Source organism: Coturnix japonica, chromosome 6 (genome assembly GCF_001577835.2).
Source record: "Coturnix japonica isolate 7356 chromosome 6, Coturnix japonica 2.1, whole genome shotgun sequence".
Classification (NCBI taxonomy): domain Eukaryota; kingdom Metazoa; phylum Chordata; class Aves; order Galliformes; family Phasianidae; genus Coturnix; species Coturnix japonica.
In genome coordinates, this window is record NC_029521.1 from 31,003,264 (window position 1) to 31,030,241 (window position 26,978).

General features: G+C 50.5%; 1 protein-coding gene across 2 annotated transcripts in view; it reads right to left on the minus strand.

The window, feature by feature from the left end:
- The window catches only part of STK32C (serine/threonine kinase 32C), a 47,711-nt gene extending 21,397 nt beyond the window's left edge, over positions 1–26,314 (minus strand). The window contains exon 1 of one of the 2 annotated variants that reach the window (XM_015867623.2): positions 26,116–26,314. Coding sequence is in view for 1 of the 2 variants with exons in the window: in XM_015867622.2 (XP_015723108.1) it covers positions 26,116–26,200 (85 nt within the window). In the remaining variant the exon portion in view is untranslated. The remainder of the gene's footprint in view (positions 1–26,115) is intronic. The other variant, XM_015867622.2, reaches the window with a different exon arrangement.
- Positions 26,315–26,978: the final 664 nt, after the last annotated feature.

A 26,978-nucleotide genomic window follows, 5' to 3' on the forward strand; every position in this document is an offset into this window, starting at 1 on the left:
CCACAGCAGGAGAGGACAAGGTGGATGTAACCCTTCAGTTACTGCCTTTGTCAGCAGTTTGCAAACAAAACCAATTCCTCTAACCTGTCGCTGTGATCTAATCTAATACTGGTCTTAAATATTTTGTATATCTATTTGTACCTACAGTGAGGCAGCTCCCAATGCCTTATAACTGGAGTGCCCTGCAGCCAAACGAAGGAAGAAATACTGCCACAAGAGCCCATGCAGTGGGCACAGCACCAGTCTCATGCACAAACTGCCTCCTCATTCCCTGATCCCTGCATCCACCCCCAGCTTGGTGACCCTGCCCTGCCATCCCACCCACCATCCCATGAGACCCTGCCCTGGAGAAGGAGCCTCCACTCCACCCCCCCCCCCCTCCTGGAGTGCTGCAGGGTAGGACAGGGAGACAGCAGCCGTGGGACTTCCAGCAGGGATGACACACAGATGGCAAGAGTGCACTGAACAGAGAGCAGAGCAAAAATCACACAGGAAGAGTGGGAGCAAAGAAATCACCATAAATATTCCGAGTCCCACTCCCGTATCTCCAGTAAGTGCACATCTGTCATCTCTGAGGATGAATCAAAAGCCTACACATGCCTGCGGAGTTCCTATTATCCTTTTCTGCTCGGCTCATATCCAAAATATTGTTATTGTCACTTCTGTGGGACATTTTCTGCAGAAGAACTCTGACAATTTTGCCAAATGAAATGGCAAACAGCATGATGGCCAGCTGCCTGCACAGCCCCCCGCCGGCAGCTCCACCAGGAGCAGCGTGGGATGCGCAGAGCAGTGGGGCTGCCCCATCCTTCCCACAGCCCCCAGCACATGGAAGCCATCTCCCCACCTCTGCCACCCCTCGGACACGAGCAGCTGCCCCAGCAGGGCTCAGTAGCCATGCAACGTGGGCAGTGGCATGGGGACAGCCAGGGGCAGAATGGGGGCTGCTCATTACAGGAGCATGGCCTGGGGCAGGAGCAGGCTGCAGCCACACAGCGCTGCAATGAGGCTCCCCTACCACCCCAACCACGGGCACTGCAGCAAGCAACACACAGCCAGGCCATAACCTGCTAGTGGTACCAACGCTGATAGTCAGCATGCAGCGGCTGAAGCGTCGTGGGCAACAGATCCCACCTGCAAGCAAATCCATGAGCTGAACCAAGAAATACTCAGAGCAAACCCGAGTACAGCGATTATGAACCAGCATTCATGTTGTATGAGCCCAACGGGACAGTCTTTGACAGCTCTTCAAAACAATGTTTGGGATGCTGTGTAGAGGAGCATTGCTGCTTAGAAAACAAAACCCCAACTGTCATTTTCACGTATCCATGACTACGGCTGATCCAGATTAAGCTCCAGTTGGTAGTCAAGGAATAAATGGAGAGATGAACATTTACCAGGCCCCTGAGCCTGTCAGCAAATATGTCCCTGTGAATAAATTTAACACGGCTCCACTGATCTGAAGGGCTTTTGTTCCAGCCCCGTTATTTCCTTCAGGAATTATCAAGCGATCCCAGTAAGTACAAAGCAAACCTCAACATCTGGGGGAGAAAAGCACAGGAGCAGCATGTTGCAAATGTTTTTGAGACGGCTGCTGTTTGCTCTGTATTTCTTTATGAAATACCCAGAAGTGCAACAAGACAAAAAGCGGTGTAAAACTTCACGCTCAGCAGACCCCGCGTGCAAGCCCAACATCAGGGCCTGGTGCCCTTCCTAGCAAAGCAATGATTGCAGCAGACCTGAATCCGTAGGACTGGAACAGAGCAATTAACTTTATCAATGCATTCCTATACGTTGGCATAATTCATAGTGTTTGTCTACCCATTATGGAACTGCAACCCAGCTCTGGGAGAAAACACCGCAGTAATTGATGCAGAGACATTAACACGTGGCCGCAGGAACCACAAAGCATGCTGCCATGGCATGCCAGGAGCTTCAGCCCACAGCCCTGAGATCACATCAGCCCCATCTCCTACGGGCAGAGAGAAGAGCAGCCCTCAGTGCAGTCAGGGGGCAGCAGAGGGGCAATGCAGGGAGGTGGGAACATCCTGAGAACCACCACAGAGGGGTCAGCAGATGTTGGGCCTGGGCAGACTTCAGAGCAAGGGCATCAGGCAGACAGGGAAAGAGCATAAAGACTCATAAGGAAGGCAAACAACAGGGATGGGAAGGGCTTGGTTTTTCGTACTACTCAGGGAATAAAACTGAATGAGTTGAAAAGATCAGGAAAATCAAAAGTAGGGGCTGAGGTTATATGAGAGGGGGAGGCAGAGGGGTTTGGTGCACAGAGGGCAGTGCAGTGCAGCAGGGAACAGAGCCAGCCCCTCGCAGCTGCAGCCCTCCGCCCCACTGCGTCAGCTCCATGGGGGCTGCATGGCACAAACCTCATGGCACGGGCACAGTGCCCAGCATGCAGGGCTGCTTCACCTATCCATGTCTATTGAGGAGATTACATGGGGGAGAAAAATGGAAACGTGAATTGTGGCTGTCAGGAAACCCAAGGGAGCATTAACTACCCAGGAGTTCAGGGAATGCTGGTAGATAATGAGATAAATTAAAGGTATAATACAAGCCCAGAGCTAGAAATGAATGCGTTTAGAAACTGAGGATTCAAACATACCATTAGGAAGCAGCCCTGAAATCATGTAAAACCAATAAATCACTGCACAATGAAGAATGAGTCTCCGACTCTGTAAGGGATCAAATATACCACACAAAGCAACTACAAAGACACCTTAGGGAGACTGAATCATTGGCACTGGCCACCACCCCTTCCTAATTAATGCAAAAATACTGTTTATATTGGCCAGGATGCTTCCCAAATGTGTGCCAGTATGTTACATTCATCTGCTTCTGCCCCAAAAAGTTGAGGATGCACTAGAGATGGCTACGAACAACACAGCACCTCGTTTGTGGCATCCCATATCCTTTGCAAGTGCTAATCCTGCTGGACTAATTAAAGTGCTTGGCGGCAACAACAACCCTGAGTGGTAACCTGACTGCTCCTTAGCACCCAGCCAAGCTCCCTGTGGGTGCAGAGGGCTGGATGAGCTCATGGTGGTGCTGGCCAGAAGCAGAGCCCACCAGCACATGTTCCCTGCACACACACAGTGCCAGGCTGAGATGCACAGCACAACCCCACGAGCAGGACACAGAGCGAGCTGGGCCTGCAGGGATGAGCTGCAGCCATGTCCCACTCAGAGGCACCGCCCTGGCCTGGTGTAGATCACAAGGTGGGATGGGAGGAGGATGGAGCAGGGCTGGCTGCTGCGGCTCTGATGTGCTCCTTCCTGCACAGCCGCTGCCAGCACAGCCCGGTGCTGCAGGATAATCACTGCTTCTCGCACCACAGCACCAGTAATTATTTTTCTTCATCTCTCCCTGCTATTTCTCCCAGAATAGAACAAAAGGATCAGGAAGGTTATTTCAGCCATTTAGTCCCAGGGCTGTTCCATTCTAATTACCAAGTTTGGTTGTTCCAGCCACAGAGGGAAAAAAGAAGGAACAAAACGTCTCCCGGCACACCCTGCTCCCTGCACACCACTGCTGGCACCCACCGCCCTCCAGACCCCATGCATGTTGCATTGCAAAACAGATCTAACTAAAATCCAGCTCAATCTCCACCTTTTGTCTAATGGGCAGATCGGATGCAGCCTCCAGCTCAGGAAATTGTGTTTCAAGTAACTAAAATTGATTTATCAAAAGGGAACGGCTTTATAGCATGTTTATAGCAATACAACACCAGCAATAAGCATCTGCTCTATGTTACTTAATGTTTCTGCAACATATGCTATAAAAGACAAATGGATGGATGGTGCTCAGTGCTGGGCTGCACCTGTGACCCTAACGAAGGCCAAGCAATTTTAGATGAATTTGTTTCTAAGGAAAAAGGGATCTTAAAGAAATGAGTCTTGAAAACTGGGCCTAACACAAAGTCTGGGGCAGTTTGCTACCTCCATTTCAAACTGAAAGCTGACGATGCACGCTGCTCACACCAGGCTTTGCTCTTGGGGCAAGGCTGGTGACCAACCCACGTTAAGGCAAAGAGTTCTCATAGGAGGATGCAGACACCTTCTCATCAGAAATCAAATCCAGACAGCGAAGAAATACACTGTGTGCAGGAAGAAACCTTGCCACTGGAACGAAGCAGCTGCAGCACTCCCAGCTCTGGGCTAAGCAGCACACCAGGGGTCAAAATGAAGCACAAGGAGCAAGAAAAAGGGAACGCTAACAACATTTGTAATAAAATTGTGGATGTTTGAAGCTCAAGAATCACTTCCAAAATTAAATCAAGAGATGGAGAAGTGTAAATCCACCTGGATGAGCCTCAGCCCCTGTGGCAGCTGCAGCACTGGAGCCAAACACACACACAGGGTTTGCCACCCCAACCTCTGCTCTCCAGCCTGGAACTCCCTTCTGTTTCGGGATCAGCTGTAAGTTCAGAGAACGCACTCCAGCTGGGGCTGTGCCTGAGGCACTGCTCTGTGGTCATCTCCATCTCCATGGAAGTTACTGCAACAATTAGTGCTATCAATATCTATCAATAATGCATCTCCTTACAGTCCCTTGGGATCATGAATTTGATGCAGATGTGAGAGCTTGCTCTCCTGTCTAAAATCCAAGGGACACCGCAGGCTGTTGAGGTTTGTGCAGGTTTTAAGTCAATAAAAGATAAAATCTGACACGGGGGAAAAGAAGAAAAAGTCTTTTCAAAGTTTTCATGAACACATTTCTGTCCATTTCCAGGCTTTACCCTCCTAACCCTCCCCATACCTCTTTACTGTTTCTCACACAAACTCAACTTTCATTTCAGCCTACTTTCATTTCCAAAGACACCAGGACTAAAATACAACTCAAACCCCCTCAATCTGGAGTGAACTCATACAGCAGCCTCTTCTCTCTCTTACAGCTCAAGTACATTCCAATTGTTTCCTGAAAACATGGTAAGAGCTGGGGCTGCACATCTGAGCCCCGCAGTGCCATGCCTGGCCCTCATGGTGCCCCCCCAGAGTGATGCCCTCCAAAGCCTTCAGCAAGGCGCTCAGAGCACAATGGAAGTGAAGGCAGCCCAGGTCTGCACCATTTGCAGGCACGGAGGGGCAGTTCCCATCACCCACTACAGTGCAGCAGGACACCAGCCTTTGCTGCTTGGCTCCTCATCCAAAATGGAGCTGCAGCACCCCACAACCCCACACGTCAGGAGCTGAGCAGCACCCCACAAGCTGTGCAATATTTCCAGTTGGAACCTTCCTGCAGTGAATGAGTGGGATGGAAGGGATGCACAGGACCGGCTGCCCAGCTTCGTGCACTGCCATCCCCACTGCAGCTCCTTCTGCGTTAATCACTTCAATGGTACTGAATTATTTACCGCTCACAGTGTGCTTTCGTCACCCAGAGTTAGCAGCCAAAGTTACTCACAGAAATAGGTCAGCCTCATCGCAGAGAAGAATTAACATACATTCCTTGTGCTCCCCCCAACGTTTCTATTTTTATGCTCTGCTCCACATGAGGACGGGACAATTTTAAACTCCCTGCATTTTTCATGCTGCTCCGTCACGCTAAGCCTGCAGACTCCACAACATGCCCTGACTTCACATCTCCAACAAACCCCTCCCAGAAGCGACAGTCTGGCGGGCTCAGCACAGCTCCTGCAGCACTGAGATGACTGGGAGAGCAAAGAAATGCAGCCCAGTGGGTGCAGAGCAATGCAGCACCATGGGGCCATGCGTCTTACCAGCACGTGCTGCCCTGGCCCTCCTGTTGTGCTGCAGGCTGAATGCTCTCAGTGCAAAGCATGCCACTCACTGTGTGTCATGTGCACAGGAACTGGCACAGTGGGGTCTTACTCTACACAGCCACTGGATGAAGCCTGAGCACAGCTATGCTGGTTGGATGGTTTGCTGCTTGCAGGCCTGGCTCCATCTCCTGCAGGGATCGAGGCCTGGAGCAGAGGGAAGAGGCCAACACACAGCCTGGGAATTCCAAGGTCCAAGGATGCGGCCCGTCAGACACACTGCAGGTCTGTGGGACATCACCTGGCTGCAGTGACGGACGCCAACCACAGAGCTGCTGTGCACAGTGCTAAGTGCAGCATCACTTTGTGCCTGCAGCACACTGAGCTGACGGGTACCTACTCAGTAAAAACAGAGCTAAGAGCAGCAGTGCACACAAGCCGAGGTCGCATTTGATTCAAACCAACCGTTCAGCTCGACAGCAAGCAGCTGAACACTAACTCCTACTAACTTGTAACACCTATCTAACACTAACTCTTGTCAGGAGATCTCATGCTGAAGTGGCACAACTCCTCGCACACAGCAGGACCAGCTCCTTGGCCTTAAAGTTAATGACGTGCAGCCAGGTGGCACTTGATATTCCTCCTTCCTTAGCTACACCCAGCAATGCACGTGTAATGACTGCGCTGCACAAACACCAATGGAGATAATTAGGACTCCCATAGAGCTGAGCATTTTCAGCGTTGTCTAAAGCAAGAACAGAATGTTCTGGAAGCCACACTGTGCAGCACAGACCCTGTGCAGACAACTTACTTCTCCAAATCTACAACAAGCCAGTAACATTTGCTGGGAGAAAGGAAAATATTTCACAAGATAACAACTAAACGCTCCATTTCCTGGGCTTCCAAATCTATTCACCACTGGATCGGGTTTCAAGAGGATCAAACTCAGAAACGGGTCAAAAAACCCTCACTTACATGCACTTCGAAATGGACTGTGCTGAAAGCTACACAAACAACATAAAGCCTCACTTTAAGAACACAATAAACAAAATATTGGGCCCCTCACTGCAAGAAAGACATCAAGGCCCTGGAGTGTGTTCACAGAAGGGCTACAAAGCTGGTGAGGGGTCTGGAGCACAGGGCTAATGAGGAGCGGCTGAGGGAGCTGGGAATGTTCAGCGTGGAGAAGAGAAGGCTAAAGGGAGACCTTATAGCTCTCTATAACTACCTGAAGGGAGGTTGTAGTGAGCTGGGGGTCGGCCTCTTCTCTCGTGTAATCGATGATAGGGTCAGAGGGAATGGTTTCACGCTGTGCCAGGGGAGGTTCAGGCTGGACATTAGGAAATATTGCTGCTCTGAAAGAGTGGTCAGGCAGTGGAATGGGCTGCACAGGGAGGTGGTGCAGTCACCAATGCTGGAGGTGTTCAAGGAATGTTTGGACGTTGCATTGAGGGACATGGATTGGTGAGAACTATGGGTGGTGAGTGGTTGGTCTGGGTGATCCTGTGGATCTGTTTTAACCTTGGTGATTTTGTGATTCTATGATTCTAAATAAATTATTCCATCCATGAAAATCTATTGAATATGCAGAGGGTACAGCAGCCAAGTAAATAGAAATCAGTCCCAGGAGCACACAAGGACAGCAAGAACTTCTGCTAGCTGATGATGCCATCACCATGGCACGTGGGATGCCTTGGCCACAGCAGCAGGAACCCAGCAGGGCTCCCAGCAGGACACATGCATGCTCTCAAAAGCCAGTACAGTACATGCTCCCAGCCATGTCTCCTTGTCCCCACTTCCACATCACTGCAAGGCAAATGGCCCAGCAACCCAAACCCAAGGAAAGACCCAAACCCACGGGGGCAGAGCACCCATGATGGGCCCGGCACCACAGCCCCCCAGGGTGCACAGTGCCTGCTCTGCCCAGCAGCACGGCCCTGGCTGGGGCTGCTTGCTGGGTCAAGAAGCCCAGTGCCCACAGCCAGTGCCTTCTGCCAGCACAGAGCTGTAACCAGCACCTCAACACCAGCACTGAACAGTTTCAAAGCCAAATCCTTCTAATAAGCAACTCCCTTGCACTTACTGCCACTCTATCACTGAAAGATCACTGGGTCAGCCTCCCTAGGTCCTACTCAGAGCAAAAACTGCAGACACGTCTGCAAAGAAGACAGAGCTTCCCGTTCTGCACACTGACATGCTATGGTGTGCATGTGGGTAAGCAGAGTATTTCTAAAGCACTGGATGGGACGACCTGAGCACCACATACAGAATGAAAAACGGCTTTAGTCAGACCCTGCCTTAATCAGCCCTCTCTTGTCCCCTCCGTTCCCTCCCTCTTACTGCTCACTCCCCCCTTCTCCTGCTGTGTATCTCTTCCAAGTCTGCATTTCTCTCCTCCCACTAGAAGCACAAAGAAGTCTGTAAGACACGAGTGTCAACAAGTTCCACCTGTGCCTCTGTAATTATTATTTCTTCCTATGACACTGTGTATGGAAAAAAAAGGTGTGAATATTGTCTGAGCCACGTGCATTGATGTTATGTGCCCCTGGACTCTCCATTATGTACAGTGCCCCAGTCTTGGGTCTGTCTTGGAATGGAAGAGAGCAGTGGGAACCTGAATTGTCTGTTCAGAACACCTCTGGTCCCCCAGATGTGCTGCCATGTACAGGACATGTGTAGATAAGGTGTCACATGGCCATACCATGGGGCCTCAGTCCCAGCCCCTTCAATGCTCTCCCCTGGGAGCCTTAGTGCAGGAGCAGCAAGCAATGGTGAGATACGTTAAGGAAAAGCCATCATAACAGTGACAAACAAGAGAAAACTGTGCCATCTGGACTTGATGGACTTTCCATTTACATGTCACAGCATTTCACCTTCCAGATTATCTATCAGCTGATGCACCAGATTTAAAGCAATTCCTTCTTAAATAAGGATGTTGCTCTTACAAGGCAGCTACACGCTGCAAATGTTTCCATTCAAAACGATTCACAAGAATGAAAAAAAAGGAAAGGAAAAAATAAGCCAAGCTCGGGAGAGGTCAGCACACAGCTGGGGAACTCAGTGCTGCATCAGCTGCATGGAAGGAGTGCCTGCCTCTCATTACCACCAAATTACAGAGATTAGAACCGACAAATGCTGTGAACTCACAGATTTCCACCGACTCCCAGCACTGTCAGCCCTTGCTGTGGGATGTGGGATCCCTGCTGGCCCCTGGGAGGGGCAGCAAGGTGAGACTCACACAGGGAAGCAAGGAAAACCAGGGTGTGTGATGCTGCAGCACCCAGCGTGTGTGTGAAGGAGTGATCCCCTGTGCAGAGCACTAAGTGTAAGCTTGAAATGCTCAACTCGAGCCCCAATAAGTCCCATGTTCACTGAAACAAGATCTCCCTAGGATAAAAGGGCTGAGATTCATCTCTGCAATTATTCTGCCTTAAGACAGAGGGGAGCACAGCACTGATTACTGCAATTAAAGCCCTCTCCCACACACAGGCGATGTTCTGCCTGCCCTCCCCTCCTGTCTGTAACCTCCTGCAGACCTGTCCCCCATCTCTGTGTTCTGGCACATTCCCCCATGGCTGCACCATGTTTGTTTGCACCTCACACAGCCCCTGTGCTACACGTGCTGTTAGGAACAGATTACTTACATCTTTCTTAACTCCCAGTTTCAAAAGTTTCTGCTAAGTGACAGCAAACCAAAACAAGAAAAAAGAAGTTGCAGCCTTTTCCTTCTCTCAGCCTCCTCTTTCCTTGCTGACACCTCGAGCACTTTCCAGTTAGACTTAATGAAGGGAACATGCTCTCCTTATTCCCTAATGGCAAATACGACTCCTCTACCTTCTGGGGTAAAGAAAAAATGGCTCAAAATCTGTTTCCACTTGACTAAAAATAGCAACAGGAAGACTGAATGTCTCCTGAATTAGCTTAATGGCACCAGGTATATTCTAAGAGCCACCATCAGCGTTAAATACATAAAGGGATATTTATATTAATACGCCAGTATTTTCACACCATAATTAGCAACTGTGGGCAAGCCCCTGGCTCCTGGTACAAACACAGCACGTCTGCTCCTCCACACACATTCTGAGCAGCAAAGCCACAAGAGCACAGCCTGTGTCCAACACTCCCACATTAAAAGCCCTTCTTACCGCAGCTTGGCTCACCAGAGCAACCTGGGGCTCATGGAGGAGAGGGGGAGACATTATTTTCTTGCCTTTTTACCCCTTCTTAGTGCTTCCCCTTCCCCTGAGCTGCTTTAAGATATAAGCTTGCAGCCCTCCTCCCAGCTCAGCACCACTGATCACAGTGAGCTGCCAGCCTGAAGGATGCATGCTCTCGCCCTTCTCCATCATTCCCTGCATTCACCATTCATAATCCACCTGTGTAATTAAAAAAGAACAATCTAAAAGAAACAAAACCACTAATTTCATTAGATTCCGGCCTTGGCATTTCTCTGAACATCTAAGAAAATTATTCCTGTGAGTGACTTCTCCACTTTTAGCACAGGAGAGCCCTGCGCTCACCCCTGCCAACCAGAGCCCTCCATAGAGGAGCACTTAATGCAGAGCTGCACCCAGCAACCCCAGGGCTCGCTGAGTTCACCAGGACTGCAGCTGGGCAGCTTTACTCAGCTCTATCTGCACAGTTCTGATTTTTAAATAAGTGTGTAATTTGCAATATTGAATGAAATATGGAATAAATACCACTTGTCACTACCCAACGCTACAACTTCTTTAAGCCTATAATTACTCACAAAAGCCTTTTACGACCAAATAAATCTCCCACAGATCCCTCTGGAAATAAGTCTGGGCTGAATCTGAAGATTTCTATCAACGGCATTTCGTATGCTGGAATGTAGCTGCCAGAAAAGTTAATTGTACAAAGGTCTTCCATGGATTTACCTCCCTGAGCAGCTCACTGTCAGTTCAGATGGACAGTGATGGATGTAGGAAATCCCTACCAATTGTCACACAGTCGTTTGCAGTCCAGGATGGCTCAGCTTTCTCGCCTGATACTTTTGAATCCAAAAATCCACGCTTTCTATCCTCCTTGAATCTTTAATCCCCAGCTCTCTCTCTCCAGTGGAAAGATACAGACTCATTAAGTAAGTGGGAAATAAGAGCACCCCTTCACTGCCATGAAAACAGGGCAGATGCTTCACAGTGAGCACTCCCAGCACACGACTCACTGACACCAGGTTGGGAGCTGCTCCTCATGTGCTGTTCTAAGGCCACTCCAACAAGTTTCACCTCACAGACTCCACCGTGGGTGCTGTCATCAATTCTGTACCTGGGCAAACCCTTGTCTTGCACGTTAAGCACAGCAGACCCTGTGGGGATAGCGGATGTACTCAGAACACACAGTCTTCCTTTTCTTATAGTATGTTCCAGTTAATGTTTTCAAACACGAGTAAGGTAATTTTTTGTGTGTCTTTGGGGCGAGAAGTACTCAAAATGCATTAATGCCTTGCTCTATTAACGAAGGAACTATGGCAACACAATTATAGTTGCCAAGAGAATTACTGAAACAAGGTTTAATAGTTAATAAGCAGCCAGATGATGCCAGACTCGTCTTATAAGACCAGCCCGTATCTGTCCATTAGAACTTAATGTCCCAGAAACTTGTGTTGGCCGGTATTAAATAGCCTTCCTTTTAGCCCAATTATCAGTGATAAAAGCAATTTTCTAAATAATAGGTTAGAGTTGTACAAAACGTGGCCGGAGCGTGGCTATGGCTCACAGCACAATTATTAGCGCTGCTTTTGTTACGAGGCAATTCTCTCCATGTCAGAGATGAGAATCAAAATGTAACGCGTGCGTTACCAAAATGGATAAACTACAGAAGCTGCCCACAGAAGCCCCATCTGCTGCATCCCCTGCAACACACATGGAGCAGAGCGAAGAATTTGCTGAAGTGATATTTGTGTCAACACATTTCTGAAGCACGCTGAATTTTTGTTTATTTATTTACTCCAAGCTGAGGTGATTAAAACCTCTTAAGGAATTATTTCCAGTATAAATTAGTTTGTAAAATACAAGGATGATCATTTTAGGGAACAACACTGAGTTGGCAGATGCACTTGCAGATCTTCTTTCCCTTCATTTGGAAAAACCAAAGACATTCCCATGACTTCTGAAGCAGCTCCTCCTGCCTCTGGTTGCCTCCTTTTCAGTCCTCAGGTCAGAGGAGGAAGCTCTTCGCTGTGACACAAACCTGCGGATTCCACCTGCATAAAAGATGTGCTCCCAAAACACACAATATCTGCTGACATCCTCTATTTTGGGAAGCAAACCTTCGGCTCCCTTCCATTCTCAAAGCACTGAAAGCCTGTGATTACCACCCAACACACGTGGCCTCCTTGAAAAACACAAATAAAGCAAGAGACAGGGAGGGAGCAGGAGTGCTGCAGGCCCTGAGCAATGCCCTGAGCTGGAAGCACCCAGCACCCACCTGGGAGCTCATGGTACAGAGTGGGACAGGCTGGGCAAGGCAAACTGGTCTGTGTCAGGCAGATGGGACAAATGGAGCCACACCAAAGGGATGAAAAATGCTATCTAGTAAAGGAAACACAGCAGGGATACAGCACTGGGAGATCAGTTACATCACCAAAAAATCCACTTTCTTTGCAGGTGACCCAGACAAGCTCTAAAGATGGAAAAGCCAGATTTTGAACAGGTTCCAAGCAGCACATGTGTTCTCAACATAAAAAATTTCACAGGACTGCAGAATATCGTCCAAAAATTAACCTGCCCGCCCCAAGTTCTGCTACTACTGTCATCACTGGAGATGTGGTCCCTACCCAAGCATCAGTTCAGACCACTTCACACTTCACTTTTCTCTGGCACACTCTATTCCTGGCAGCTGGCAGCTCACAGATCCTTTAACACATCCCACCTTTGACCTACTGCATCTTCCACAACCCCCTTTCATTTCAGACTCCAGTGCTGCTTCCCATGCAGTCAGTCACAAAATACTTAATGCTCCCAAAGAGAAAGACTGGGCCTTTATCTTTGGATTACATCTAGATTTCAGATGTGTGTGGGGTTAAGCCAGAGTTCATTAGTACTGGAATGTTTTCTGAATGTACTGAATGATTTACGATTCAGAGGAATTTCTCAGAGTTAGCATCCTTTCTACATAGAAATTAAAACAGCCATAAGAAGTCCCAGCTCTTCATTTGAATGTTACATGAGAGATAAGGAAATGTTCTCTATGAAGTGAACATCTTAATAACAGATGGCTCGTATTTGGATCACTCTATCATCAATATAATATTCACCATTTGGAATAATATGAGCGGTACAGCTGTCCATTGTTCCCACGCAGAAATTTTTTGTTCATTAAGTAAGGAAATCAAGTGCAGCAGGAGCACAGAAAACGACAGCACATCTTAAACGTTGACAGGGCGACTCTCCTAATAGCTTTGTTATTGATTAGAAAGCACAAACATGATCCTGCCAACCCTTCTGGAGCAAAGCCATCCACCCCTGGCAGCAGCCCTGAATAGTTCCCCCATCTCATTGCTCAAAGAAGGGCCTGCAGTTTGGGAAGGACTGATTTTCCCCTCTGTATTTCTCTACATAAACCTCACAACTACAAAAGCAAGCAATAATTAAATTGAAACCTAATCTGTTACCTCTATGATAAATTATGAATTGCTGCATTATGGACCCTGACTAATTCAGATGGCTGCTAAATAAAACACATCAGTGTTCACAACTGCCCGAGCCAGCACCATGTAATTTAATAACTCCAACCTCAGACAGCCTCAGTGAGACCAGCACCAGGCTGTGCTCGGTAGAATCAGGCCCTGCAGGGAACAGGCACAGAAAGGAGCACATAAATCTAAACTAGGGAAAAGATGACTCAGACAAGGCTGTTAGAATGAGGTAGATGATAAAAATACCCTGAAGACGTAAGGAAAATTGCAAAAACACTAATTTGATTCTAAACTAGTACAACTGGGCCCACTTTCTTCTTCTTTGCCTAATCGAACCCTAAACCTGCAGCATTAGGGATGGGCCATAAGGAGCCATGCAGTAGGGCTGCATGTGCTTTGCACACCAAGCTGCCATAGGGCAGCAGTCACTGTTAACACACCTGGTCACACTCCTACCCTCCCCCCCCCGACCTCCCTGTTCTGCGGAATGCACCCTTTCTAAGTAGCCAGTGCTGAGATTGATAGGAAAAGAGTGAAAATTCTCTGAATTGTAAGGAAAGCCAGGAAATTATGGCATTATTTAGTCCAAAAAGCAGATTGATAATTAGCTCTATATCAAACTGAGAGCAAAACACTGCAGTGTGCACTGTGACTGCGAGCTCCTTCACAGCAGAATGTCTGCAGAAGGCCCAGGTGAATATTTTTCACTTCCAACAACAAATGCCTCTAAAGACAGGCGTTTATTTCTTTCAGGCTTTTGTACTGGAGCAGAATAAGATACCTCTATCTTACTAGTTCGCAAAGTAAATTTCAGTTCAGAAGCTTATTTCAGAAGTGGCATCTCCAACTGCCATTAGGTAACAGACATCAGTTTAACTAAAGACTCAACAGGAATCTCTAGAAATAGTTTCTCTCTCAAATCACCTCCTCAAAATGTCTTGCATGGAGGAATAACTGAGGCCATGACCTTCACCATGAGCGGAGGGAATGGAGATGGCCCCAACCACGTCCAGCCCCAGCCACAAAGCTCCATGCAGCAACCAGCCCCTCTGGGAACGGGGCTGCACCCCCACAGAGCTGGGGCATTTCCACTGTGCTCACTGCGCTATGAACAGCCTCCTCATCAGCCCGGAGTCCCAAAGCATTTTTCAGAAAATAATTAATAAACAGAAGTCAACGCACAGCCTTAATGTGTTCCCATCTACGTCAGTGGTCCATCAAGCAATTGGGTGAGGCAAAATGGAAACTGTCACTGAGAGCTTTGGAAAACCCTATTAATTAACAGCATGTCAAACATGTGAGGCACATTGTAACGATATACTGAAAGACACGTGCGTTCTAAGCTATTCCTTGTTAACTATGAAATGCAAAGTCATTGTCAATTTACCACTGCACGACAATATTACAGCTGCTTTCATGTTGGCACAATAGGCTCAGACTTTAAAATAGATCCCTCAGAGGCAGAAAGTGATTAAGGGGAAAATCAGGCAGAGCAGGCCGTTATCCTGGTGAGCAACAACTGAAGGTACCCGCTATTTTGAACAGAGAGCTCACTGAGCATTAACGCACTACAATACCTGAGGTTTCTAACTCAAAATAAATGAAGACAAACATTACTTTTTTCCCTTATTTTCCTTTTTCTTAGCTCACTTCCCAAAGGTTCAGAGTCGCTCTCATTGACTGCTCTGTGCATTATTTATGTAGTTTCCCTGCATTCAAGCTGCAAAAATGAATGCAAAACCAAAGAAGCTGGAAGTTCACCATATTTTAACTTGGGTTTCAGCAACCAGGCTTCTGCTTGATAGCATAACTCCAGTAACTGCATTGTCTCTAGCAGAACATCTTTGTTTACACCAAACGCACCACATAACATTCAGCAGTATATGAGGAAGGACTGTAGTGAAAATTGTACTGAAATTATCAAAACAAACAAGCAATGCTTATTTTGCTCATTTACAAACACAAAATTGCATTGGAAACCAAAAAAGAGTGTGTTGGATGATGGATTTTAAGCAAAGTGGTGTGGCAAAAAAAGAAATATGGCCGCGGGCTGCAGAGCTGGCTGACGAGCAAAGGGCGGCCACACTGCACACACAGCTGGTTCTGCAGCATAAGCACTGCACCAGCCTGTATGAGCTAAGGGAGCCGCCCTTACAGCACATGCAGTGAATCTTCTACAAAAGACCCAGAATGGAGCCAGTGTGTGGCTGTTATGGGAAAACACAGAACAACAGGATCGGCAACCCCAAGCCCTCACTCAAGTCCATGAAAGAACTTTCCTCTTACTTGCTTTTTAATTAACCATCAATAATTAACATCACCCCATCAGCCTCAGCAGAGTGCCTCCTTAATGGTTTTCTCTACCCTCCAACTAAAGAACAGTTTAATTAAAGACCAACCCTTGTCAAGACAGCAGGTCTGTTCTTCTCCAGCACCAAGCCCAACAAAGACACTTCCAGTTGTTCCTATAATTAAGTCTACATAAGCAGTACTTTAAGTTTAGTGATTATCCTGCCTGTCTCCCTCTCCATCCTTCCATCACAGCAGGGCACAGCCCAACTCTGATCTCCACCGAGAGGCACCACCAATGGTCCAGCCCCACAGTGATGGCAAATTTGGTCTCCCCTTCTTTCCTCTCTTTGTTTCTTTAGAAGTGTTGACAATGTCAGGATCCTGCTTGAAATCAGAGCCGTCAGCATAACACACATGCCTGAAGCCTGAAGTGGAAAAAGCCAGCTATGCAGATGACATTCTGTGCTTCAGTAATTAAACCAGAAACAGGAACAAACACTCACAGACTGCTCAGAGCGAACAGTGCAGCAGCAACTGGCCCGTTCCTTGTATCACTCCCTGCTGTAAATGTCAGCTTATTTTTGCTATTTTTTCTTCACGCTCTCTGACATTAACAGAGTAAATTTAGAAACGACAGACTATTCCTTTACATAGCAATACTAAACCTGTGGAAATCGGTGCCCTGAGACACAGGCAGAGTCCCCAGCCGTGCTTATAGCTCTGTCGGGTTGTATTACCACTGACACGTTGGCAGGCCAAGAGAGCAATAGCCACCACGCCATTCCTCCAAGAAACAAACTGGAGGGAAGAGATATTCCTCCCTGCTGCACTACGCTGCACAGCACCTCTCCACAGCTGCTATAAGGCCTCTCGTGGAGCTGGGATGCACAGGAAGTTAGGAAATGATGTTATCTGCTTGAGAAAAATGAGAAAACAACGTTTTGGTCGCTTGCTACCGAATGGGAAGTCAGGGCACAGAGCTGCCGCGGGGGGAAGCGGCGGTGCAGCACCACGGACAGCGCCCGCGGGACACACAGCTTAACTTCTACTGCCGCACCGCTTGGAAAGGCTCTACCACCACCGTCGGGACAATTTGAACACTAATTAATAGAAAAGTTTTCAATATTAATAATTAAAGTTGCTTCTCCAAGAAAAGTGAGCCGCATTAAATCCAGTAACTGCGGGTAATTGAAGCCCTCGCATACTTTTTGTGTGTACCCACAGAAGGCAACAAAGGCTGCTCTCAGAAAGAAAGAACGGAGCTGCCCACTTGTTGGTTAACTTCATGTTTTATGCAGAAATAACGCAGAGCTATTGTGAACAAATGGTCGGGCTGCCGGCAGTGACTGGTGTGTGATTGATCTCATGCGCACAGGGAAAGGCCCTGTGCTATCATCAAGGCCCTGTGCTATCATCACACAGAGCCCCGGGGCTGTTTGTGCCATGGGATCCAATCCCTACCCATAGCATCGTGTGAGGGGATTTCTTACAGCACGTTCTGGCTCTTTCCATCTCTCAAACCCATCTGCACTGGCAGCACAGGAGCAGGGAGCTGTGAGCTGCAAAGGGCTCCTGCTGCACACCCCTGCCAGTCCCTTGCACCAAACACCGCCCATTGCTGCACTCCATCACATCTGCTTCACTGCATCTCCCTTCCCACAGGAATGGTCTCCCTGTTCCGAGCCATTTCTGACAGCACTGCAGGCTCCCACACCACCACCAACATGGGACACACACTCACCAAAATGCAGCTTCCTTGGTTTTTTTAATGTTTATTCACTGTAGCTCAAATAATGCTGCACATGTCATACCTACAGATTTAAGAGTGGTTTCTATATAGCTTCCTGCTATAGCATTTCATTCCACTCAAGCACCATGAAGAATATTTCAATAAGAAAACTAAGAAAACACACATCCATGAAAAAGAGCTGGAGCTGTTCCCTAACGCTCAGTTCTTGGCAGCAAAACAGACGAGTTCCACAGAGATGCACTTAGTGCCTGCAATGATGTCCTCAGTGCATGCACATGATGGGACCCCCAGCGCAGGTCTCCTTGGCAGCTCAGTGCTCAACCCCACATGGGGCACTCAGCAACTGCAGGCCTGGCTGCCTCACCAGGCAGGCAATTACACGTATGTGCATTTTGAAAGGCTGATGAGTTCTTTAGTTATTTACACAGTGATGCAAGCAGTGTGTGGTATCTGCATATACACTGTAGTTGCAGCTAATTTATACATTCCCCAGTTAAGATAACATTCCACGCGACAGTGCTGTCAACACAATTATGGTGACTCGAAAACAAACTCTGGATTTTCCTCCTTAGTAGAAGCACCAGTGCAGCCTGCAGCACACGCGGCCCCGCAGTGCTATTTTAGGAACACAGTCCTATCTTTGTCCTGGCAGTGATGAGCAGCAGACACGCGCTCCCAAAATACCTTCAGAGGGAGGAACCAGAGTGCTCTCCATCAGCAGTGCCTCAGCACTACATGAAATGTGGCCCACAGCGCCCTGACAAACAGCTGGAAAAGACAACCAGCATCAGGGCCTGCTGTGGTTTGGAAGGAGAAAGAACTGCCCTCCAGCCTGAAGGGAAAGGGGAAAACAGAGACACTGAACCAAGCATAGAAAAACACTACGCCAAGGCTAGAAGGAACACCAAGCTAAAATCACTGCTTAAGTTTTATGGAGGGGCAAACAACAATTCGATTGTTCATTGCTATTACTTGGCATTCTGACAAACAGAAGCAATTTGTCCCAGTTAGAAGAAGCCTGGTTTTTGTTACAGAATTCCACACACTGATCTCTGTATGAGAAAGCTGTGGCGAAAGATGCGTGTTCCCAGTGCAATGTGCATTAATCAATCCCTCAGTTCTGCTCCTGCCACCACGGTGCTTGTCTTGACACCTGCTCACAATTTCTCTCACATTGGCATCTAACATGTGATAAAAGCTGATCAAACCAAAACAAACAGCAAACACCAGTGTCCTGGCACACAGTGTGAGCGTATGCTGTGCCACACACAGCGTCTGAGATGCACACAGACCTGCCCTGCTGTCACAGAGTCACTACGAGACCTCTGCACAGCACTGACATGGCTCCCAGCAGGAGCTGTAAGGAGCAGTGAGGTCCCCTGTGCCTCCTCTTCTCCGCACCCAACAACCCCAGCTCCCTCAGCCACTCTCCACATGCCCTGTACTCCAGACCCTGCACAGCTCTGCTGTTCTCTGGGCATGCTCCAGAGCCTTGGTGTCTTTCTTGTAGTGAAAGGCTTTACTCTCCTCCTACAACACAGACCTCATTTCTGAACAGGCACCACTTCCCAGCTGGTGAACCCAGCTCATATCAACAGCTCAAGCCAACACTGTCTTCCCTGGAAGTGCTCATTACTGGTTAAAGGTGCAGTGATGTATGACAGTACACAAACACAGCCGAGGCCAAAGGCAGACAGGACCTTACTGACTGCTGGTGCTGCAGGGCAGGCGTGGGGCTGAAGCCTGGAGAAAACCCAGAACCAGGCCTGGAACATGAAGTTACTGGGGCTGTTTGAACGCCTGTGAATTATTCATTTCATTACAACATGCAGTACTGAGCCTTTAAAGTGCAAATTACTCGGGACCAGGCTTTAGCCTTACTTTCTGTAGAGCAAAAAGCACGTTCTCCCACAGTGCAAACAACCCAAGCCTAATATATATTATTTTCTGCATTTCCTACTTTCTAGTCTTGCCTGTGGGCTCCCATTAACTGGGGTTCCAGGAAAACATGCAGCACATTATCGTTCTAATGGATCGTGTGACAAACGTTTTACAAGGTCATTTAGCACTCCTGGTATCACAGTTCAAAAGAAAAGACCTTTCACATGAGATAGGACACCTTCCTGACAGTGCAGGATAACACGAGATGCTGACAGCATGGCAGAAGGATGGGCCCACTGACAGCTCGATCCAAGAGGTAACTGTGCTTCCACAGCAACTTGCAGCACACGAAGACCAACTGCACAGCCATCAATATGCTTGGGCACATTTAATTCCTGCTCAGTTGTCATGGCAGTGGCTTGTGGGTGTTTGCAATATGCACTGCCAGGGAGTGTCACACCTCAGCAGCACACTTGCTATCCAATGCTTCGAAAGTGCTTTTTCCACATTAAAATAGTACAGAAAATAGTAGTAGCAGTGAAAACCATTTGCAAAGAAAAGATGTGCTCATGACACACCCGGAGACCTCGGAGGTGTGCACACACACTGCACTACCTGTGCAGTCAGCAGGAAAGAGATTTCAAAGGAACCCGGCTGACCCTGTCATCCTCCTGCACAGTGAGCAGCCAGCTGACACGCACAGCTTACAAAACCAGCCCCTCTCCTTCAGCAGGCAGCACATACAAAGCTCTGACCTCACCGAGTTCTGGCCTACCCCATAGAGAACAGCCTGCTCTCAGCAGCCAGAGCTGCAGCCCAAGCCTTTCACTCTGACTTTTGTCAGTATATTCAGGTACTAAAATCGGAAACACATCACAATTCTTTAAATAACCATTGAAGTGGTTCTAAGTAAGTACTTCCCCCATGCTCTCATACTGCATAACCCATCTATACCAGTACTGTTAAAGTTTAGTGCTAGGACATCTCATGTCAAGTTCCCACATATCACAATGATTTCTCACCAATTCCATGTTTTCCTATTTACTGCTGTTCACAGAATCGTAGGGGTTGGAAGGGACCTCCAGAGATCATCAAGTCCAGCCCCCTGCCAAAGCAGGTTCCCTGCACCAGGTCACACAGCTCAGAATCCAGGTGGGTCTTGAATATCTGCAGAGAAGGAGACTCCTCCACCTTCCTGGGCAGCCTGTTCCAGTGCTCCGTCACCCTCACTGTAAAGAAGTTCTTTACTTCCAGAATTCATGCAGAATTTCTTATGCTCCAGTTTCTGGCTGTTTCCCCTTGTCCTGTCTCCACACACTGCTGAAAGGAGTCTGGCCTCGCCACTTTGCCCCCCACACCTCAGACATTCATAGACCTGGATTAAGTCCCCTCTCAGCCTTTTTTTCTCAAGGCTAAACAGACCCAGTTCCCTCAGTCTCTCCTCATAGGGGAGATGCTCCAGGCCCTTCACCATCTTTGTGGCCCTCCGCTGGACTCTTTCCAAGAGATCCCTGTCTTTTTTGTACTGGGGAGCCCAAAACTGGACACAATATTCCAGATGAGGCCTCACCAGGGCAGAGTAGAGAGGGAGGATCACCTCCCTTGACCTGCTGGACATGTTCTTTTTAATACACCCCAGGATGCCATTGGCCTTTTTGGCTACAAGGGCACACTGCTGACTCATGGCCAACCTGTCGTCCACCAGGACGCCCAGGTCCCTCTCTGCACAGCTCCTCTCCAGCAGCTCATCCCCCAGCCTGTACTGGTGCATGCAATTATTCCTCCCTAGGTGCAAGACTCTTCACTTGCTTTTGTTAAACCTCTCTTCCCTCTTTCCCCCCACTCTGAGTGTCTGAAATACACACGATGCTTTCTGATAGCACTATGCAATCCTCCCACAGGACACACATCACAAGCCAGTATTTTGCTTGGTCGTGGGATTTGCTTCGGGGTGGGGAGAAGGGGCTCATGCAGGGACTGAACCTGATATGAAGGAAGATGGAAATAGCCTTTCCTGAGCAAAGAGCTGTGTTTTTCCCTTGTACATCCATGCAGCAGGGACACCCAGTACAAGGCACCAGCATCACGCTTTGACACCTTTAGCCCTATGCTTTGCTTCCAGGTGCTCAGTACACGTCTCCAGTCCCCCCACTCTGTACCCAGCCCTGGGCAATACGTGCTCTGCTCACACTGGAAGAGCCAGCTGCAGGTTAACACAGAGCTACTTGGAGCACACAAACTCTCTGCTGTACCCCCAGAGCCAAACAGGCTGTTTTTTGAACCACAAATGATCAGCTTCCAGAACTGCTATTTGGGCTGTGAATACACCAGCAAGCGCTGTTCCACTTAATTACAGCGGCTGGCCAACCATTGCCCACAAGGACTCAGAGCACGGTTGGACCAGCAGGCTGAGGTCAGAACACCACTGAGCATCCACTGGTCCAGGCGTGGGAAAAGCCCCCAAAGAACCACAGGGAGGTGACTCAGCACATCAACATTCCGGCACTCAGATCTCACTGCTTAGCAGTGCTCAGAGCTGTCTGATCCCACACATCACAGGCAGGTTTGGTTTTCCATAACTGTCACCTAAAACAATTCCTGAGGAATTAAAGTGGGACAGGAGAAGAGGATGCTGACATTTATCCTCTCCTGTTAGGAGACGCTAAGGTGCTCACAAGCCACACACCCTCTATAGGGAGATGAGGGCTGAAGCACAGGCTGGCTACAGCTCACTGCTGCACACGTACCCACACACAGGCACAGAATCACTCAGGATTCACTCTTCTGGCAGCACTGCCAGGCCCAGTTTCGTCCCCATGAGCTGCACATCACACAGCAGGTAGTTATTATCCACACTTAGCGTGTGCTCTGCTACAGGGGACCTGGGCCAAGGCAGTAAAACCATTCTACAAGAAAGAGATGCTGAAAAGGAGCCCCTCTCCATGTCCCTACACACTGCTGCACATGCAGCACAGCAGGCACTCGCCCTCTGGATGAATGTGATCATCACCATGCGAGAACGACACCAGCCGTACGTGGTTGTAAGGAGCTCATCGCCTCACAAAGCATCAAATCACAAACAAATCAGCTCCTCTCACTCCCAGGGTTGTGTTTTTTGACTTATCAAAGCTGACATTCTGCACTGCAAGCACAGACTGACACTACCTGCACCTCCACATGCCAAGTACCCACCACGTGTTTTCTCCTATTTGAAAACTGCCAGCCTGGGGTCTCAGCATGACCTGGCACCACGCACAACAGCTCCTGTTCAGCTCCACTTAACTGCACTTGTAGCCCCTGGAAAACTCAGCTGCAGGGACCAGGGGAAGCACTAACAGACTGAGGTCATCACACAGGTAACATAACAGGGCAGGGAGCCCCGTCCCTGGAGCCATTCAGACCCCTGGGATGTGGGCAGTGGGCACAGTAGGGGTGGGCTGGGGGTCTCAGGAGGCTCTTCCGGCCTGAAAGGTTCTGTATTTGTTATTCTAATGTGATAAATAAGATGTTTAAGCTCCTAAAAACACATTCTTCAGTGCTATTCTCAGGTCACAGACTGTAGTGACTGATACCTTCAGAGAACAGACAAAGAATGTCAGATCAAACTGATACTACGTTCTTTACTTTTCTCTGACCTGCCTTTTCCATCCCAATAAAGCCGGCACCCCATAAACTGCTGTCAGATTTGTTAATTTTTCCTTATTTGGCTTCAGAAAAGCAGCCTCAGCTGCCCTTAGGGCTGTTCCCACCTGACCATTTGAAAGCCCAGCGGCCAAGAAGTTCCAGAACGGGTAAAGTGGGCAGGACAGGCAGCAGGAATGTGTGACAAGAACCTGTCTCTGGATAAACTACGCTCCAAAAAAAGCCACGGATCTGCAAGAAGATCCTTTATAATAATAGAACACAAAGAAACAAATGACAATACTAAACACAGCTCTTCTGACACCTCCTTGCAATTCTCACTCCCTCCTCCTCCCCCCCCAGACACTTACTTAGTTACCACTTTGATACACAAAGCCTTTATTCTTCTTGTTTTTAAATAACAGGCAGCAAATGCATCTGTGCTCCCAACCCACAGGCAAGCAAGAGACAGGGTGTAGATATGTGTGCCACTGCTTTTCAGCTGGACATTAGATCCCAAAACAGGAAGCAGAAGGAGAAATAAAAGCGTGGTTTGGCAACCTGACACAACCTCGCACCTTCGAAACGCTCCAGCCACACGGAGGGGGCGGCCCCGGAGCGGGAGCAGCGCAGCCCCGGCACCATCGGCCCCGCACCCCGCCAGCACCGCGGTGCCGCCCGCTGCCCCTTCGCGCCGGGGTGGGCTCAGAGCCTCGCATCCCCCCAGCACAACGCTGGGCAACAACAGAGACATCATCGCCAGCACGTTACCCCACGATCTGCAACTCGCCGCCCGTCTCCATGGGGACGGAGCGGAGCCGGCAGCAGCCGCGGCCCTCCAGCATCCCGGGGATGTGCGAACCCACGGCACGGAACGGGGCGGCCCCGGAACGGCTGAGGGCACCCACGGGGCGGACAGGGGCGGCGGTGAACCGCCTGTACATGAACGCCATGTACCGCCTGTACATGAACGCCATGTACCGCCCGCAGCGCCCAGTGTCCCCCAGTGCCCGGACAGGACCCACAGCGACCTGAGCTCAGAGCTCTGCTCCTCAACAGGGGAAACCTGAACACACACAGCAGCATCGCCCAGCCCTGCGCTGTGAGCATCCAGAGCTGAGCTGCTGGGAGCCCCCAAACACAGCGAGGCTTTGGAACGAGCGACGTGAAGTTTGTTGGGTTTTTTAGACCTTTTATTTTTTCCTTTTTTTTCTCCTCTTTTACACCCAGTTTTCTCTGCTCAGCCCTGCCCAGCACTTCTGGCACCACAACCTCACATCCCTGAGCAGCAGCACCAAAATAGACACGTTTCTATCAGCCGCTGTGTGTGCACTGGGAGCACCTGGTGCCGATACAAAGATGTCAGAACCCATCTGTGCACGTACTGCTGCCTTCAGGAAGCAAACGCCAAGCACGGTGCTGCCCTCCTATCCCTCCTATCACAGTCAGCTTTCCAACCGCTCGTGTCCCAGCTCTGAAAGCCTCGGAAATACTTCAAAGATCTTACCAGCAAACATGAAACAGCAAAACACGTGCTGCAGTTCTGCACGGCACCAGGAACATGAGAGTCAGCAGGAGGCCGGGAGCTGCTCCCCGGGGGCTCGGATCAGCCCGAGCAGTGCTTACAGCAGCAGCTGCGGTCGGGGCAGCGCGGGGCACAACGTGCAGCGACCAACAGAACAGCGCTGTCAGCAACAGCCTGATCCGTGCAGGTGCTGCACGGCCACGGTGCCCAGCCGAGCTGCAGGAAGGCTGAGCGGGGCTGCACCCAGCACTGCTTCGACCCCCGGAAAACAGCGAGACGTCCTGCAGAGAACAGGAATCCGTGTACAGAGCTGGAGGGAGCGGACGGGAGAAGGAAATGACAGACTCCGACAGACGGGGTTTTCCCTGCGAGTCACGGACCTGCAGCACCACAATTAATTGGGCTCAGCAGGCTGCGGTCACACAGCAGGACAGCGCGGAGCAGCAGCAAGGGGCCCGAGCTGGGCAGGACCATGGAACGCAGCACACCCTGCCTTGTGTGCAGCACCCGGCACACAGCCCTGCCACAGGCAGCACCAAGAGTGTCTGTACCCGAACCTGGGTCGGCAGGTTTAGCTGAGGGCAACGTCTGGACCTTGTGTTATTACTAATGGAAATAAATGTCCACCTTCTCTTCGCATGAACCCTTCCACAACTGAAAAGAACTGGCTGCTGGATGAGGGCAGTTGGGTTGCTGTATGTGTATCACTGGGATGCAATGTCCCAGCCTATCCATTTTTAATACTATTTATTATTGTTTTACTTAAAATCGTCAGTGCTGGCAGCCGTTCTGCACGATGTCACCCGGAGCCCAAGTATTAACTGCCTCCTTTACCTCGGGAACTTATAGGAATGTCTTAAGGGATCTCCATAGCAACAATGCTGCGCAGCAAATCGGCGTGAAGCCGAAACCGCCACGGAGCAACGGAGCAAAGCGGGCAGCTCCGAGCAGCAGCGTCACGGCGCATCGCACAGCGCTGCTCACAAGCTCCGTTAGCGGTGCCAGCAGAATCGTGGCCAGCCCGCAGCGCTCCGCTTCCCCACGCCGGCTCCGTGTGGGCCCAGCTCAGAGCACAGCGCTGCCTGAATTCAGGAGCAAAGCCCCCAGCCCTCACGCCGCCACTCGCATCGCTCACAGCTCCTGCCACATCCATGGCCGAGCACCTCGGCACGCAGCACAGCGCCCCGTGAAGCCGCGTGCGGGGCAGCCGCAGGGCCGGCCTAAGGCACGGCTCGGAGAACTAACGGGGCTCGGGGCTTTGCGGGGCTTCCTGCAACGCCCGTTGTTTGACACTCGGCTCAGACCGCACCGCTCCGCCACTCGCGGGACTGTGACACGCAGCTCCGCGCTTCAGCAGCAAAGCGGACGAACGAGAGCGAACAACCGCCCCGCGGCAGCTCCCCGTGCCCGGTTCTGCCCGGTCCGTCCCGCACCCGCCGGTCCCGCACCCCCCGGTACCCGCCGGTCCCGCACCCCGCGCCGCCTCCCCCTCCCGCTGCGCTCCAACTTTCCGCCCGTCACGTCCCCGCGGTTCCGTTCCCCCGGAGCCGCCCCGACCCGCCCCGCGGCACCACAAGTTTCCCGGCCGCTCCCCGCGGATCCGCCCGGTACCGCCGGGCCCCACGAGCCGCCACAGGTGCGGGCGGGGCGCTCACCGTCCTCCCGCTCGTCGAACACGGGTCTCTTGGAGGAGGAGGCGCTGGCTCCCATCCTCTTCTTCCACTTGCCCCAGTGGAACATCGGGCCGGGCGGATGGCATTCCCCGCGCGCCGCTCCCCGCCGACCGGCGGCTCCCGCTCCAGGGACGATCGGCCCCGAGCAGCGCTCAGCCGCCCCGCGCCCCGGCCCCGCCCGCCCGCATGGCAGCCCCGCTCCGACGGCCGCGGCCGGTGCCGCAGCGCAGCGCGGGGGGACGGAGCGAGCGGCCGGGCGGGGCGGGGCGGGGCGGGGAGCGGAGCGGGAGGAGCGGGAGGGGCGGCACGCAGCGCCCCCGGCGGATGGACACAGCGGCAACAGCAGGTGAGATGGGGACACGGCGCTGAGCTGACCCCACACCCGCCCCATGCGGTCACATAAGCGCGGCCGTTACGTGGAATCTCCCGCACCACGGAGGTCTCTGTTGCGCCGCACCTGAGAACGTCCCTTGGAATTAACGCCCTGACGGGACGCTGTGCCGAGGTGGGGCCGGCAGAGGCCCCTGGTAGCAGCGATGGGATGAGAGGTCACAGCCTCACATTGCACCGGGGAGGGTCAGGTTGGGTATCAGAGCAATGTCTGCTCCAGAGAGCGGCCAGGGGTGGGCAGTGCCACCATGGAGGTGCTCAGAGCTGTGGGGATGTGGCACTGAAGGATGTGGGCAGTGGGCACAGCGGGATTGGGGGTCTCAAAGGGCTTTTCCAGCCAAAGTCATGACCTGAAGCAGTGATGGAGCACCTGGTGGAAGGCAGGGGCAGCTGGGGCAGCTCAGGTGTGAGCAGCTGAGTGACAGGAAGGGCTGGAGCCGGGATCCTCCCAGACC